This window comes from Polistes dominula, unplaced genomic scaffold (genome assembly GCF_049000335.1).
Source record: "Polistes dominula isolate Pdom_NZ unplaced genomic scaffold, Pdom_raw_medaka contig_73, whole genome shotgun sequence".
Classification (NCBI taxonomy): Eukaryota; Metazoa; Arthropoda; class Insecta; order Hymenoptera; family Vespidae; genus Polistes; species Polistes dominula.
In genome coordinates, this window is record NW_028300951.1 from 5,587,307 (window position 1) to 5,602,987 (window position 15,681).

The 15,681-nt window shown below is 36.4% G+C and overlaps 1 protein-coding gene across 1 annotated transcript in view; it reads left to right on the forward strand.

The window, feature by feature from the left end:
* The first annotated feature begins 1,101 nt into the window (after positions 1 to 1,101).
* LOC107068709 (uncharacterized) overlaps positions 1,102 to 15,681 on the forward strand; it is a 288,047-nt gene continuing 273,467 nt past the window's right edge. The window contains exons 1-2 of the mRNA XM_015325410.2: positions 1,102 to 1,233; positions 1,384 to 2,408. Of these exons, the coding sequence (XP_015180896.1) occupies positions 2,001 to 2,408 (408 nt within the window). The 5' untranslated portion in view covers positions 1,102 to 1,233; positions 1,384 to 2,000. The remainder of the gene's footprint in view (positions 1,234 to 1,383; positions 2,409 to 15,681) is intronic.

The following is a 15,681-nucleotide window of genomic DNA, read 5'->3' on the forward strand; positions in this document are numbered from 1 at the left end:
GGTGGGACTCGTAAAAAGTTCAATGTATTTTCTTCGTGAAAATTCTAAACTCTCTCGCTCGCTCGCGTTTGAGGGCTTTCATTTGTTAGATACACCACGTAGTGCTGTTTCAGCCAGAGAAATCAGACAGAATAGAGACGAAAAAGAAGAAGAAAAAGAAGAAGAAAAAGAAGGAAAAGAAGAAGAAGAAGAAGAAGAAAATGGGAATAAAATCGGAAATGGAGGGCGGTAACGCCAATGAAACTTATCGTTGAAAGAGAACGTAATATGTATGTAAGTAAATAGTATCTACCGTGAACGAGAGAGGTGGTGGATGATAGTAAGGAGTAGAAGGGTAGTTTTAGAAAAGATATAACTCGTGGGACGAAGATGGCAAGTTTAAAATCGTACTTGAGATCGAGGATCGAGGACGAATTGCAGTTGAACCGAAGAGACCCTGGAAAAGGGTGCCGAAGGTGCCAGAGATGTCTCGGGGTGGGGCAAACTGTCTACTACGACTACTACTACTCCCCATGGCTCTCTTTCTCTCTCTCTGCTTGGACGGACAAGCGAGTTTCAAGAGAGTAGTAGCTTCTCGTGCGTGTCTCTCGTCAGTAACAGTGTGTGTGCGTCGATGTTCCTGTAGTTGTGTGGCGATGCGCGAGTGCTTCGGTGACGAGCGCAGATCGATGGAAGTATTCGAGTTTTCTTCCCTTTCGAAAATTAATACTTCTTATGAGTAATTCGATTTTTCAATAATAAATTAGGTACATGATTTTTATCGTTTTGATTTTACAAACGATTAATTTAATAATTCGATCGATATAATAATATGAGAGAAAATATTTGAAGATAACAGTATATAGATGAAAGAATTTGTTTTGTTCGTGCTCGATTCGAAGCTTTCTCTACCTAGCTCGCAGTCTTTTCGCGTATATAACACGAGTGCGCGAGTGAATAAGAGAACGAGGAATTTGAGAGTGAGAGAGAGGGAAGTAGAGTAGTTGAGCGCGTTAGTATACGTTGGTGCAGCATGGGGGCGTGTCGATCGTCGGTGGCGTGGCGCCACCGAGTTTCAGTTTTTCGACGCGCCGCTGAGAGACGTCGCTGGTGCGGCTCGAGCGCGTACCGAACGACAGTTTGCCCTCCGTGTCACGGCTAGGAGGACGTGTTTTTCAATTTGTCGTTCGTCTCGTTCGTATCGTTCATTTTATATCTGTATATCGCGTTCATCCTCACCTATTATTTTATATCGTGTGTATTTTTTTGTTTTTGATATTTTCCTTACCGATCGTCCTACATCTCTTCCTCATTTTCTCACTCTCCTTGGTTTTTCTTTTAATTTTATTTAACAAGTGCGTATAATCTATTTCTTTATTGTTTTTTTTCGTTTTGTTTATATAGATTAAAATTAAATAATATTTCCTTATAATTAAAAAGCGACGTTATATAAATAATAATTATTTCAAGTGATTGTCGAAGTGAAAAAATTCATTGAGATAAATAAAATAGAAAACGACGAAGCAGAATAGAAAAAGAAAAATAAAAAGAACGAGGAGTAGGAGGAGAAGAAGAAGAAGAAGAAAGAGGAGGAGGAGGAGATTTCATTCAGTAAGTAGTAATGGAGTGGACGTAAACATATATGCGTTTTCGTCGCTACGTAATATTGAGAAGAAAACGACGGATATTATCATCTCAGTGGATTGGAAGAAGCTGAAAATTTTGTTGGTCGCGCGACAAGGAATGCTCGCGCGCAAATACGAGCTAGTTTCGAAAGAAGAAGCAGAAGAAGAAGAAAAAGAAGTAGTAATAGTAATAGTAATAGTAATAGTAGTGGCGGTGATAGTAGTGGTGGAAAAGTTACAGCATCAGTTCGAACATCGACTAAAATATCAACACCAGCAGCACCTGCATCATCATCGTCTGCAGCAACAACAACAGTATCAGCACCAGCTCCAGCAGCATCAATATCAGCTGGTGTTAGAAGTTGTAAATAGGCAAAAGGAAGGCGTCGCGACGCGATGATCATATCGGCCGTCGGCGTCGCGAGGCGCGATACCATGGAGGAGAAGAGGTGTGCCATGCTGACGACGACGACGACGACGACGATGATGACAACGACGACTACGACGACTACGACTACGACAATGACGACAAGGAGGACAGAATTCAACGACCAATCCTCCTCTTTAATATCTTCTTCTACTTCATTTTACAAAGATAATGATCGACGATTATTTCATAACGATACTTTGAAAATGATGAATGGTGATGATGTGCACGACGAGATCGTTAGTGAAACTCCGTTCGTTGATGTGGATAATAATATTTCTTCTAATGCCAATGATAATGCTAATTCTATTATTACTTCGATTGGCTTGAACGGGAACAGTGACGTCATCGAGCACATCGCAACACCTGTCATTCCGGTGAGTTTTAATTGCTCTTATTTTTCTTTTTAAATGTATTTCAATTTTTTATTTTTTATTAACAACTTAATACTGTTATTACTATCTGTATATTTATTATGTATTTATAAACTTACTTTTACTTACTTACTTACTTACTCTCTCTTACTTACTTATTAGTTACTTTCAACAATTGATTCGCATAAATCGATACTAATAACACGATCGTCAATAATTTCTTTTTATATTTCTCGACATTTCTCGAAAACGACCAACAAGTTAGTTTTAATAGTTTACGACATTTCTTGATTGCTTACAATAGTAACGTGACACTTATCAAAACGTTTCCCTGTTAATACTTTTCACTTACAGTTCTATCGAACAACATTATTACGAGAGTTACAACTGAACGTTTATAATTTATTTTCTTTTTCTTTTTACTTCTAACGATTCTTGCAATCGTTTTATTTCCATTTGTAAATAAATAATTTAGAACAAAAAATAGAGAGGGAGAAAGAGAATGAGACAGGCCAAATCTTTCAACAATATTTTCTCGTTTAATTGTAAGAGAAAGAATTTAATCGATTATCGATCGAAACCAACATCTCCCGAGTGTATCTCTAGATTTCTCTTATTTTTTTTTTTAAATATAGTTTGAAAATCTTTAAAAGATATTATTTTTTATTCTTTCTAACGTGTTTTTTTTTTGGTTCACGTTGATTTCTCTACTTATCATCTATCTTCGTCTCCCGCCTTTTCCTTTTGAACGATTTGTTTTGAACATCGCTTAAATGTGCTTCCCTCTTTCTTTCTTTCTTTTTCTTTTTCTTTTCTTTTCTTTCTTACTTTCGTTCTCTTTCTCATTCCAATAATTTTCCCAAGGTACCAACGGGATTTATCCCGAATTTATCCGTAATTTTACGAATGATTTTTTCACTAAACATTTTTATTATTTTACTTATATTTGCGTATATTTCAAAATTGGAGAAGGAAATAAGAAATATACATAAAGAGAGAGAGAGAGAGATGGATTGAAAAGTTTGGAGACTACGTCGGGAAAGAAAAAAAAAATACAATGAGTTTGATCGAAACAAAAAATTGTTTTTATGTTAGATTCAAAACTTTTCAATCCATCCACTGGTCCAATTTATTTTACCACGTAGAAAAATTTCTAAAATTTGCCGAATAAATGATAGAAATAAATTGCTAGTAATTTATTTTTTATAACAAAATGACAAAAAAAAAATTAATCGATTTGATTAGAAATAATAAATTTACGATAATTTGAAATATAAAATTTACTAAATACTTTGAAAATATTTCAATCTTACGTTAGCTTTCATTCCAATAGTCAATTCTTGTTAATTGATGATAAAATCAAATTAAATGTAATTATGAATTTTTAGTTTTATAATACAAATAATCGATTTCCTATATGAATATTAAGAAAAAATAGATAGGGTATTAATTTAGGCTAATTTTCAATTATTTCGTAAAATTATAAAATAATTTTGATCTGTAGTGTATAAAAAAAAGCCACTAAGTTTATAAACATAATAGACCTTTTACCTTACTTAAATTTATATTATGTCGTATTTTCCGTTTCTTGATCGGTAAGGTTTCTTTTCTTCCTAAGGCCACGGTAAACATTCTCTTTCGTTCCCGCCACTGGATTCCGTTCTTTTTCTCTTTCTCTCTCTCTCTCTTTTTCTCAGTTCTTTTTTCTTTCTAACACCCCCTACCGAGCTCTTTTTCTCTTTTTCCTTTTCTCGATACATGGTCCCGAGGCTTTGGTAACTCCAGCAGAGGTAAAGGAAGAGAAGAACGTAGAATAGCAAGAATATACTAAGGGTATGCCGATTATAATCAGAAAATCTGTTGTTAACTTTTCGTATTTTCCTTCTCTTTTTATTTATTTGATCGGAACAGATTTTATAAATTTTTTTCATTACCTATATAACAGTTTTCATTTACCTCACACATATAGAATATATTTAAATTAATATAATAATATTAAGAATCGATATCAGAAAATCAATCTTCTTAAGATTTAAATTATTTTGTTGAATATTAAACGTTAATGCATCATATTATTATTATCTATTTTGAATTGCTTCATTTCAATGTAATAAAAGAAAGTATCTATTTATATATTCACACATATACACAGAAGCACACGCGCATCATAACATATATATATGTAAGGGTGAGAGAAGGACGAAGAGTGCTGCAAGTGTATGGTGTACATGAAAACAATTGATGAATGTGAAAGATTTGTAAGAACACGCAGCGATATGGATATAAGTGTCAGTGCACGCAGCGATATGAGTATGAGGGTGAGTACGTGTAGCGGTAAGAATGCGAGTGTGTGTGTGAAATCTCTCGAATATTCCCGAACCGGAAATAAGGAAGAAGTCTTTTGTTTGATCGGTTGGCAATAGTCTGGAGATTTCGAGAATGATTAACGGAAGTGATTGGGACCATTGGTGGGGTAAAAGAATATATAAACGCGGCGAAAAAGGCGATCTTCGCCTTCTTGATTCGGTGTGACTAATGTGTATTATACGAGTGTTTTCTAATTATTATTACTTACTTTTTCTTTCCGATTCTTATCTCAAACCTTAATATTTAAGTATTTCTTATATTATAATAAACATTTTTCTTATTTTAATTCAATAAATCTTACATATATATACAAAATAATTAACCTAAATGCGTAATCAAATTATTAAATTACCCTTGGCCGTAGGAACGGGAAAATTTGTATAATATAATTTAACACGATGTATGAGTGATGAGTGATAAAATTAGTGATGTTTATCACATCATTCTTAATATTATTATATTAATTTAAACACCTTTTCGTGCAGAGTGTACAGAAGCCAACTCAGCATCTTACGATGGTAGAGAAAATGGATGTGGTATCAGTGGAGGGTGAGACTGGTGTCAAAACTTCTGCCCCTTCCGCAAGGAAAAAGCGACCGGGAAGGGCGTCAAAACAACGATCCTCTGACGCTTATCGGTTTAAGATTGGATCTCGTCAGCATAATGAGAACCGCGAGCGAAAGCTTAGGTCTCTTGGTGTGCTCGATGATTCCTGTCTCGAGCTTGAAAGATCTTTGAAACAGATGGCTGTTACCGTGCACAAGCGCGCGATTCCACTGCCCGTGGCAACACGAGGAGTTGGTTTCTGTGCCGCCGTTGAGTATGGACGGATGATAACTACTTGGAATTTACATGCTATACGAAAGATTTGTACCATCCATCAGTACTACCGAGTGTCTTTGTACTTGGCGTACTTCAAGATGTTTCAGGCCCGCTATGGACAGAATGATATGCCAACTTTTGCTGTTGGTGTACCATTCACATTGTCCGAGGAACTTCGTCAAGTCCTCGTTACTGTAACTCAAGTGCCTGTCACTACGGCCAACTTGCTTTCATCGATTGGTCGCATCGAGGCATCTGTGGTCTTCCATTCGTTGCCTGTTCAGGTGGATTTGGCTAATGCAGAAGAGTGTGCCACCTACATCTATCCAACAAATGTTCGCCAGAGCCTTGAACTTTTGGCGAATCCTGAGTCTCCTGCACCCTGGAGGAACGAGTTTCTTCACCGAAACTCAATCCCTGGCTTGCGCCTTGGACCGCCGGCTGATGGAGCTCCTGTCGCCGTTAACATCGACGACGTCTACCCCGTTGGATATACTGTGGCTGATTTGCAGCGTGACGTCTACGCATATTCGAGCTTGTTGACTCGTGTGTCGGGCCGTCTACCGAAGAGTTTTATCTCTACGGTGGAGTGGGGTTCAGTTGGGTCTATGGCAGGTATAACCTGCTTTGATCCTCTGCCTACTCGACTAATCTCGCAGTTTGAACGGGCTCAGCACAGACCACAACCTGGGCCGGCCAGAAAGACGAAGCGGATGGATGGCTGTCCGGATTTGCATCCTCCCGCACCTTTGGACGAATACACCTACGTCGAGGATGTATACGATGGATCGCCCATGGTTTGTGAAGCTTGGTCGTTGGAATCGGGCTCCACTGCTATGGATCTTGCGCTCGGAGTGGCAAGCCATGTGGGGGAACGTGCCGCCTGGCAGACTAGACTGCAAGTGAACGGACGGGCCTTTGCTCACCTTGCGCCGGGTTCAGTCGTATACGCGATGGTTGATGCACCGCGACCTAAGGCATGATGTCACTTGCCGTCAGACAGTCACTTGCCAAAGAGTGATGAGTGATAAAAAGGTTTAAATTAATATAATAATATTAAGAATCGATATCGGAAAATCAATCTTCTTAAGATTTAAATTATTTTGTTGAATATTAAACGTTAATGTATCATATTATTATTATCTATTTTGAATTACTTCATTTCAATGTAATAAAAGAAAGTATCTATTTATATATTCACACATATACACAGAAGCACACGCGAATCATAACATATTTATATATACAAAATAATTAACCTAAATGCGTAACCAAATTATTAAATTACCCTTGGCCGTAGGAACGGGAAAATTTGTATAATATAATTTAACACGATGCATCTCATATTAAATCGTTCAACCCTATCGACGGTTAAAGACTAATCTCGATGACACAGTTCCTGGTGAAAATCATTCTATACATATAACTTGCGTATCAAATTGCACAGATCGATGTTGAAACATTACAGATATACCAAATGTATATCTTTCGTATATGTGTTACCTTTCCAGAGAGGTATCGATAAAAGTATGTAAGAGGAAAAATAAAACAACAAAATTTTTTAAAAAGAGTATGGTTGGGTTGGGGAAGGGGGAAACAAATCCAGAATAGGAAAATCTAAATGCGAGTTTAAATTATTCCTTTGAATCATGTGATTGTCGTCGTTGTGTACAACGAAGAAATAGAAGAAGAAGAAGATAGGGGTGAGGATGAGGATGAGGAGAAGAACGAGGGAAAGGACGATGGCTATCCTACCATACGAGATTAAAGCCGCTTTCGATAGACCACCGAGCGGTAATCAAAGGTGTCAGACGCAAAGGGAGAATAGTATTTCAAACGGAAGATAGGAGGCCATCGTATCGGAAGTGTCAAACGCAGCGAACAGAGGTTTACACAAAGGCGCCAATGACGAATCCATCGTTGCAAAGGAAACGCGACACGACGGACGAATGAACGAACGAACGAACGAACGAATGAACGAATGAACGAACGGATCAATCCAACGAGATACCCAGGTTCGATCATTCCTCTTCGAGATACCCAGGATTATTGTTCGTTTCAAGAGGACACACACCTATCAACAGTATATGAACAAGAGAAATCAGAGAGAAAGAGAAAATGGACTTATCGGTGGTGTCCGTGTTTCCTCTGGGTTCTTCTTCGGCTCGTTAAACTTCGATCGTTTGTCGAAGTTCATCTCACCATAGAATTTGTTGCGGTCTGCCTTAGAGAGATCTCCCTTATTAGTTACGGTCCGATCCCTTATTTACCTTTTAATACGTTTCTCTAAAATCTTCTTTTGCGGTTAACGTGATCTTAACGGAAGGAATTCGATTATACACAGCAGGTATACACAATCGGTTAATTATAACACACGGAATAAATCAATACATCGAAAACGTTCATTTTATGATTTATATTAGAATATTATTCATTGCATTTTTAATTTTTTTTTTGTTTCATTGGGATGAAAAAGATTGAAGAAAAGATCGATCGATTTCGATTCAACGATTGGCTCTTATCGAGAAAGATTATGTTTTATTGTTAGAAGTGAAATTTAACGTCTGGTAATAAATGATTAATAGGTGATCGTTTATTACGAGAGTAGTGGTGTTGTATAAGTTCCCATAAAAGTTGAGGTAAAACCACATAATTTTGATGTTTTATTTATTATTCATAAAAATAATGTGTGTTTCTTTTTTTTATTCTGCAATCAATTGTTTTTAAATTGTGAAGATATTGAGGGAGGATAAAAATAAAATGTTGCGATAATCTAATAGTAACGATAAACGGTAGCTATTTCGGGGGTTAAAGATGGAACAGAGTAGTAATTTGCTTGATGTAATAATTAATTGCCGAATCAAAGCACGTAGACGATGAATAGGTAGATTCCCTGCTCCGATAATATCGTGAGAGTGCGTGGTATGGTTATTAAGGTCGTACCTTGCTAGATAAGTTTCAATATAGGACGAAATTAAAAGAGAAGTTAAATAGCGATCACAGGTGTTGTTCTATAATCAAAATCATATAGATAATTTAAATAGTAAAAAAAAAAATGTTTATTTTTGCAGAATATAAATCATCATTATTCAATGAGTTTATATACAGAAAATATAAACTATAATTAATTACATATAAATTTGTATATTACTAATATTAATTTCAGTTTGTTATTAATACTATTAAACTATGATACTATTTCGATGTAACTTTCAATTAACAAAAATGATAGTAGATGTAAACGAATATTTAATTATGCTGCTTGCTATTAAGTAACCTATTTAAGAGAAGAGTTAAAGCTTGGGTTATTTTCTTTCCTTTTTAAATTAAAATCTTGAAAGAGTAAATTTACTCAATTTCAGGTCATCGAAGATTGGTAGCTCCTTCTGCATAGACTTGGCCCAATTCTTCCGACCTAATTCTGTGTCACACACGCTTATCATTTTCTTTTTTTTTCCTATTAAGATAAAGATATTATTTGGGAAAAATTTCTTACTATCTTATTAATCATAATTTACGACAAATCACACACACACGCTCGCACACATACAGAGAAAGAGGAACGAACAAACTAAAAGGGTCTTTATTTCAAACGGTTTATGCTGTTTGATTGTTTAGTCGAGCAAAACGCAAACAAGAATAGAAAGGAATTTTTTTCGGTATCGACGATTCTTTCTTACAAGTTGAACGCGTTCAAATTCTAAAGCACGTAATCCTTAAATTGGTTACGAAAAAGGTAAGATGAAAGGAAGTGGGAAATCTCTTCACTAAATTTCTAATACGTTCGATTAGAATTGAAAAGATATTCTTTTCTATCCTTTATACATTCTAAAATAAGTTAGTCCAGTTTAATTCAGAAACGTTCTCTTTCGTTAGATCGATAAAGATCTGAATTTGTAATCGTACGATTTCGTAGAAAAACACATGGTGGATCTACAAACAAAATTGCGAGGAGGAGGAGGAAGAGGGGGGGGGGTTGAAAGAATGAAAATTTTTCCCATGGAAAAAGCGGAAATATTCTTTGCTTACCTTAGAGATCGTTTCCGGTAGTTTTGTAAGTTAAATGTTAAAAAGGGAAAAGAGAGAAAGCAAATACTTAAAGTTAGTCGTTAAGGAGGATTGGCGGAAGTTGAGGAGGAGGGGGAGGACATGGGAGGAGGAGTAGATGAGGAGGCGTAGGGGTAAGGGGAAGTAGAAGAAGAAGATACAGTCGGGTCTTACGCGATTACATTTTCAAATTACCGTACTGCCACGTTTCCTTCTTAGTTTCTCTAAGTTTGTTTCTTAACGGTGTATAATAATTATGGCGTCTCGTTACGCACCGAGTCTCGAGGCGACGCCTTCGGCGAACTTTATTAAAGCGCAGAGAACGACGTTAGCGTTTTCTTCAGATCTGATGGTACTAGTGCTGGTACTGGTATTTTGGTGCTTGTGTGCTTGTGCTGCTGTTGCCGCACGCGTGCTTTCTCTCCTCTTTCAAGGAAATTGCCTCGTCTTGACGGAAATTTTGCGATCGAGCTATTCTCTTTCTTTTTCTATCTATCTATCTATCTATCTATCTATCTATCTATCTATTTATCTATCTTTTACAAGCGAATGAACAAACTAATTTGGTATGCTTTTTTTCTTTTTGTTTCTTCCTTTCTTTCTTTATTTCTTTCTCTCTATTTCAATCTTGTTCGACTGTAAAACTCGTTCGAATTATTATTTACAATTAGATTATAAATGTTTATATAAGCAAGTATATATATGTAAATCTTTAAAGAAAGAGTGTCATTGTGTGTTGGTTCGCAATAAATGATGACGAATAATCGATAAGAAATCGTTTTCCAAGAAGGAGAGTCTGGTTACACCTCTTTGGTAACATAATCTCTCTTTCTATCTGGCAGCAGAAATATTTCTTATCGAAATGATACTCGATAAATCCGATTAAACGAGTTATTACGATATTTTTATTTATAGTATCGTCATTTCTATCGGTACTCTATAAGTCTCGATTTACCATAGATGATAATAATCGATATACACTTTTAATTTGTTGTCTATTCATTTGAGAGATTTTTCTTTTCTTTTTTTTCTGTTTTTTTTTTTTTTTTTACACATATCACCACAAGATTTATATAATTTTTTTCTCAGTTATAAATAAAAAAAAATACATCAAGATTTTACCATTAACGTAGATAACATTGTAATAAAATAAAAAAACAAATAAAAGATAAAATCTCTCAAGGTTTAAGTTAACAAGAAAATTATGATAATGTAAATAACGATTTGAAAAAAAAGATTCGCGTTTCTTTTTGTAATATTTTTTCTACGGATTGATTTACGTCAAAGAACGCTTCATTACATTATTTATACTTTGTTAATAATTAATTCAAGGTCGATTCGGTCGATTTCTACTCCCGCGTTTACTTTTTGCGAAGAAAAAAAAACTTCCTCGTGATGAGAATCTCGAAACGTTTGAGAATTGTTATGCAAAATAAAAATGTATGTATGTATGTGTGTATGTGTGTGCGAAAAAGATAAAAAAAAAGAGACAGAGAGAAATAGAGATAGAGTATTACGTAGGTGTTGTTGATTTGTATGTAAAATTAGTCTCGTAAGATAAAGCAGCTAGACTTATTACGTAGGATTTTTTTTTTAAAAGAAGAAACTGAAGAAGAAGAAGAGAAAAAAAGTCAACTATTAAATTTCATGGAGGCACTTCTATTATCTTGTTTTGTGTCGAAAGATAGACAGAAAAGGGTAGACAGCCAGACAGACAGGACAGACAGGACAGACGGAAGGATGGATAAACAGACATTAAACGTGAATCGAGTCAAATTGGAGGCAATTCCTTTTGGTTCTCGTACCGCCTTCGGCGATAATTTAATTAACCGAGTCTGAACGAGTCGGTACATCTTACGTCTTAACTTGTCTCCTTATTTTCAGTGACGGCTATTAAAGAAAAAAAAAATCCCCAAGAAAGGACTAATAATGAATTTTTAGGGTTGAAGAAACGAACGTGTACGACTGTATATAAAAAAGTTTTTTAATTAGTATTCATCTGTATTCATATGATATCAAAATAAACTAATTCACTTTCAGACATGTAGCTTCTTCTTGCAATATTTTGAGATAAAAACAATGAAAAACAATATTGATATTAAAATGAAAGGAAAGAAAAATGTAGGAAAAGAAAAGTAGGGTACGAATGCCAACGCGAAATGAAAGAGTCTCACGTGAATGAAGTTCTCGTATCAACGTCCTATCAACGTCGATCATACTATCACGCTTTTACATTTCACTGATGTAATTTTATCATGGAATATATAACGCCACTGATGGTGGTGGTAGTGGGTTGCATTAATCGTTTTACCATTTAGCCGCGTTAACTAGGTAAAGTGGCTGAACGATAAGGGATTTAACATTTTCCGGAGGTTCTCACACCCTTTTAGCATAAATAAGGCGAAAGCAAAAGAGAAATAGAGAAAGCTAGAGAAAGAGATAGGACGAGCAGAAAAGCGAAGTTTGTAGGGTTGGTTCGTATAAACTCCAAAAAGTTCTTTCTCGGTTTGACGTTTAGCCGTGCTTAAGGAGGAGCGCTTGAAAATATTGCACTGAGCTTGAGCTTGGCAGCTTCTTCTGCTACCACCGTTGTTCCTGTTGTTGTTGTTGCTGCTGCTGCTGCTATTGGAGCTGCTGTTGCTGTTGCTTGAAGGCTGAGAGTTACTTCGAGCATGTCGTAAGACAGGGAACCTTACTACCTATGCGAACGAGTGCTCGACGAGGACATGCTAGACCGGTACTACCGCTTTTCCCTTCCCTTTTCTCCCTCCTCTGCCCTCTATCGCTTTCTCTCTCTCACTCTCGAGTAACTAAGTCTATCTCCCTTCACGTTGAACCATTCTCTTCGTGACCGCGACATCAGAGAAACCAGCTAGCCAAGGAGGCACCACCACCGTCATGTATATTCGCCTTCAACACGGACATGTTTTCTCGGTCGTGCAACCACGATCACTCTCTCTCTCCCTCCCTCCTTCCTTCCTTCCTTCCTTCCTTCCTTCCTCTTACCTTCCCTTTTTCTCTCTCTTTTCTTTTTTGACTCGATGCAACTGCAACGGGCACGACCGATGATCTAGGCGCGCCTTCGAGACTTGCCTATACTCGCATTTACGGGACTGCTTTCGAAGAAATTTTAACGAGTTTTTGGTAACCCGCCAAATGAACTTCTAAAAAATAATTTCCTATCTTTTTAATTTTTTGTTTTGTTTTCTTAACAAACGTAAACGTGTTAAACGTAAAACGTGACGTAACTTTCTTTCTCTTTTAGGTATAATATTATTATTATTCTTATTGTAATTAGAACACACAGTATTTTGAACATTTAACTCGTGTTTCAATAATAGATCACAGTAAAATTAATCTACAAATGGTATTACTTCGATAAATTATGAAATATAATAATAAACGATGAACAAATATACGTGTGTCAAATATTATTACATTTGATTATGTTTGAAAAAATAATGAAATGGGATATCCTTATGAATTTGAATACTCGATCAAATTTCAACGTCCACTTATCGCACCCTTATGATGAGAGAATCTTCGGCGTGTGTGTTTGTAAAGAAAAGAGAAAGAAAGAGAGTGTTAGAAGAAGAATAGAGAGGAGGGAACTCAAGGAGGCGTAGGTGGGTGTCACGAATGAGTGTCGTGTAAGCGTTCCTACGTCAACCCGCGCGTGAACCACACGTCAGAAGTCAAGGGTTAAAGAAAGTGTAAAGTTGACTGGTCTGACCATAAGTCGGACTTTAGTTACATTGTTGGTTACTATGGTTAAACGTTTTCTTTTTTTTTTCTATTCTTGAGTAATCAAAGATATAGAAACAAAACGAGGAAGAAAAAAAAAGAAGGAAAGAGTTGGTAAGAGTAGTAAAGTTGTCATCTCATCTTATTATTCGTCCTCCTTCTATTCAAAAAGTTACATAACTCTCTTGTAGTTTGTGGAAACAGCTTTCGAAGCATTCTGAATGACAAGAAAGTGCGAGAAAGTGCGAGAGAGAGAGAGAGAGAAAAGCTCGTAACCTAGAAAACAGTTGTAGATGAGAAGAAGAGTCCGTAGGATGAATCGCGTAAACAATGTTTACGTATGTCGAGTTTAACGTTTCTTCAATTTGCTCTCCTTGCAATCTTCTCTCCCTCATGTTCCTTGTTTTTTTTCTTCTCCTTTAAATTTTTTTTTTATTTTGACTAAAGAACAGAGACAGAAACAGGTTTATTTATTTATTTTTCTATTCTTTTCTCTCGCTAGCTATTCGCATTTATCTTTAAAAAAGTATTTTCTATGTTGTAGTGGTACTTTGTTAAGTACTTTGGTCGTGACTCTCTTCCTCCCCCCATCTTCTTCCTCCACCGACGTCTTAATTACCACCGTACTTTCGGCTACTAAGAATCGACGAACCGTAGTGCAGTGTATAATAAAATAATGGATAAAAAAAAATGAAATACAATGAAATCTTTTGGAGAAAGTTTCTCTTACACTTTAACCGGATGCTTTATTCCGAGAGAGGAATTATCCTGAAATACCTCTCTCCCCCAACCCCTTCTGTCTGTCTCTTTCTTTTTATTTCTCTCTTTCGCAAGTTTCAAAATTTCGAAGAAATGTTGATCTATTTCTCATACTAATGGCTGAGATATTTCGTTGAACTTCGACAAAATTTCATGACACTTTGTTACTCGCAAACACTCAGACGACGACAACAACATAACGATTGGATAGGGAAATAGGAGTGATAGAAGGGGGTGGTGAGTGGTTGAGGAGGGTTAGGTTAGAGGAATAGAGATCGAATCGACGAGATAAATTCGAATCTGGATGCTCGATACGTGAAAATCGTCTCTGGACGAGGTTTTCGATCGTCGACGAAGATGTCAAGAGCACGCAAAGAATCATCGAATGCTTTCGAAATTCGCGACCCGTTCTTCATTCCGATTTTCGCGCTAGCAGCACGCTTTTACTCCATGTGGGAGGGTGTAGGAGGAGGGTATCGGAACGTAAACGAGGAAAAGAGAGAGAGGAGAATAGAAAAAGAGAAGGATAAAGGGATGATACGTTCCCCCCTTCCTTCCTTCCTTCTCTCCCGTTACCACGCGAAAAGCTTTACTTGTGCGTGTCACACGGAAATCCTACGCGATTGACAGCAGATTCGTTTTGCGATTCGTTTTGTCATCTACCCTTTGGGATTATTCTTTTATTTTTGTCGCTAATCGTTTAACATCTCGATTCGAAACGGAAAATTATTTTTATTTATTAGGTTGATTTAATTGAAAAGTTCGTGCTTTTTTAAATTAAGGAAATAAGGATAAAATTAAATTGTAAGATATTATAGTACTTTGCTTATAGGATTGAAGAACATTTTTTTTTTTTCGTGTTCATTCTTTGAGTTTTAATTCGCATTTACAAAAAAAAAAAAAAAAAAGAAGTGCGTAATTTCCTATTCTCGTACAGTTAATAATGTTGAATAAAACGATCACCGAGATGGTTTATGAAAAGATTTTTAACGAGATAGAAGGGTCAGTTTTTCTAATAACAAGTACGCCCCATTTGATTTCATTCCTCCCATACATAGACACACACATACTCTTTCTCTCTTTTTCTAGATCGGTAAAGTAGATAGAGGTAGTAGTTAAGCAGAGGTAGGTAAGTACCATAACTTTATGTATTTCATTCACGTTCGTTTGCAGAGTAGGGACGCGCACACACTTTGGCTGGCACATCGTGAACCACGAAAATGATTTCTATCGGCCCGATAGAGGAAAATTAATCAGGCTTCAATAGGAAGTTATTAGAGTTCATTGACATCAAATTCGTCCGAAAAGGGGGGCTGGTACAAAGAGACTTGGGTCTTTTCCACGATTCTACTATATTGCTTTCCTGCTGCGCCGTGTCTGGTTAAAAGCCGCGGTCTTACGGAAAAGGGAAGAGGAAAGAAGAGAAAGAGAATCGATCTAGTAGGGGGTGGAGTGGGAGAAAGAGTAGGTTGGGGTAGTAAGTAAGAAGGAACGTTTGAAAAATTTGAATGGCTGAACTCCTGGAGCTCATAAATCT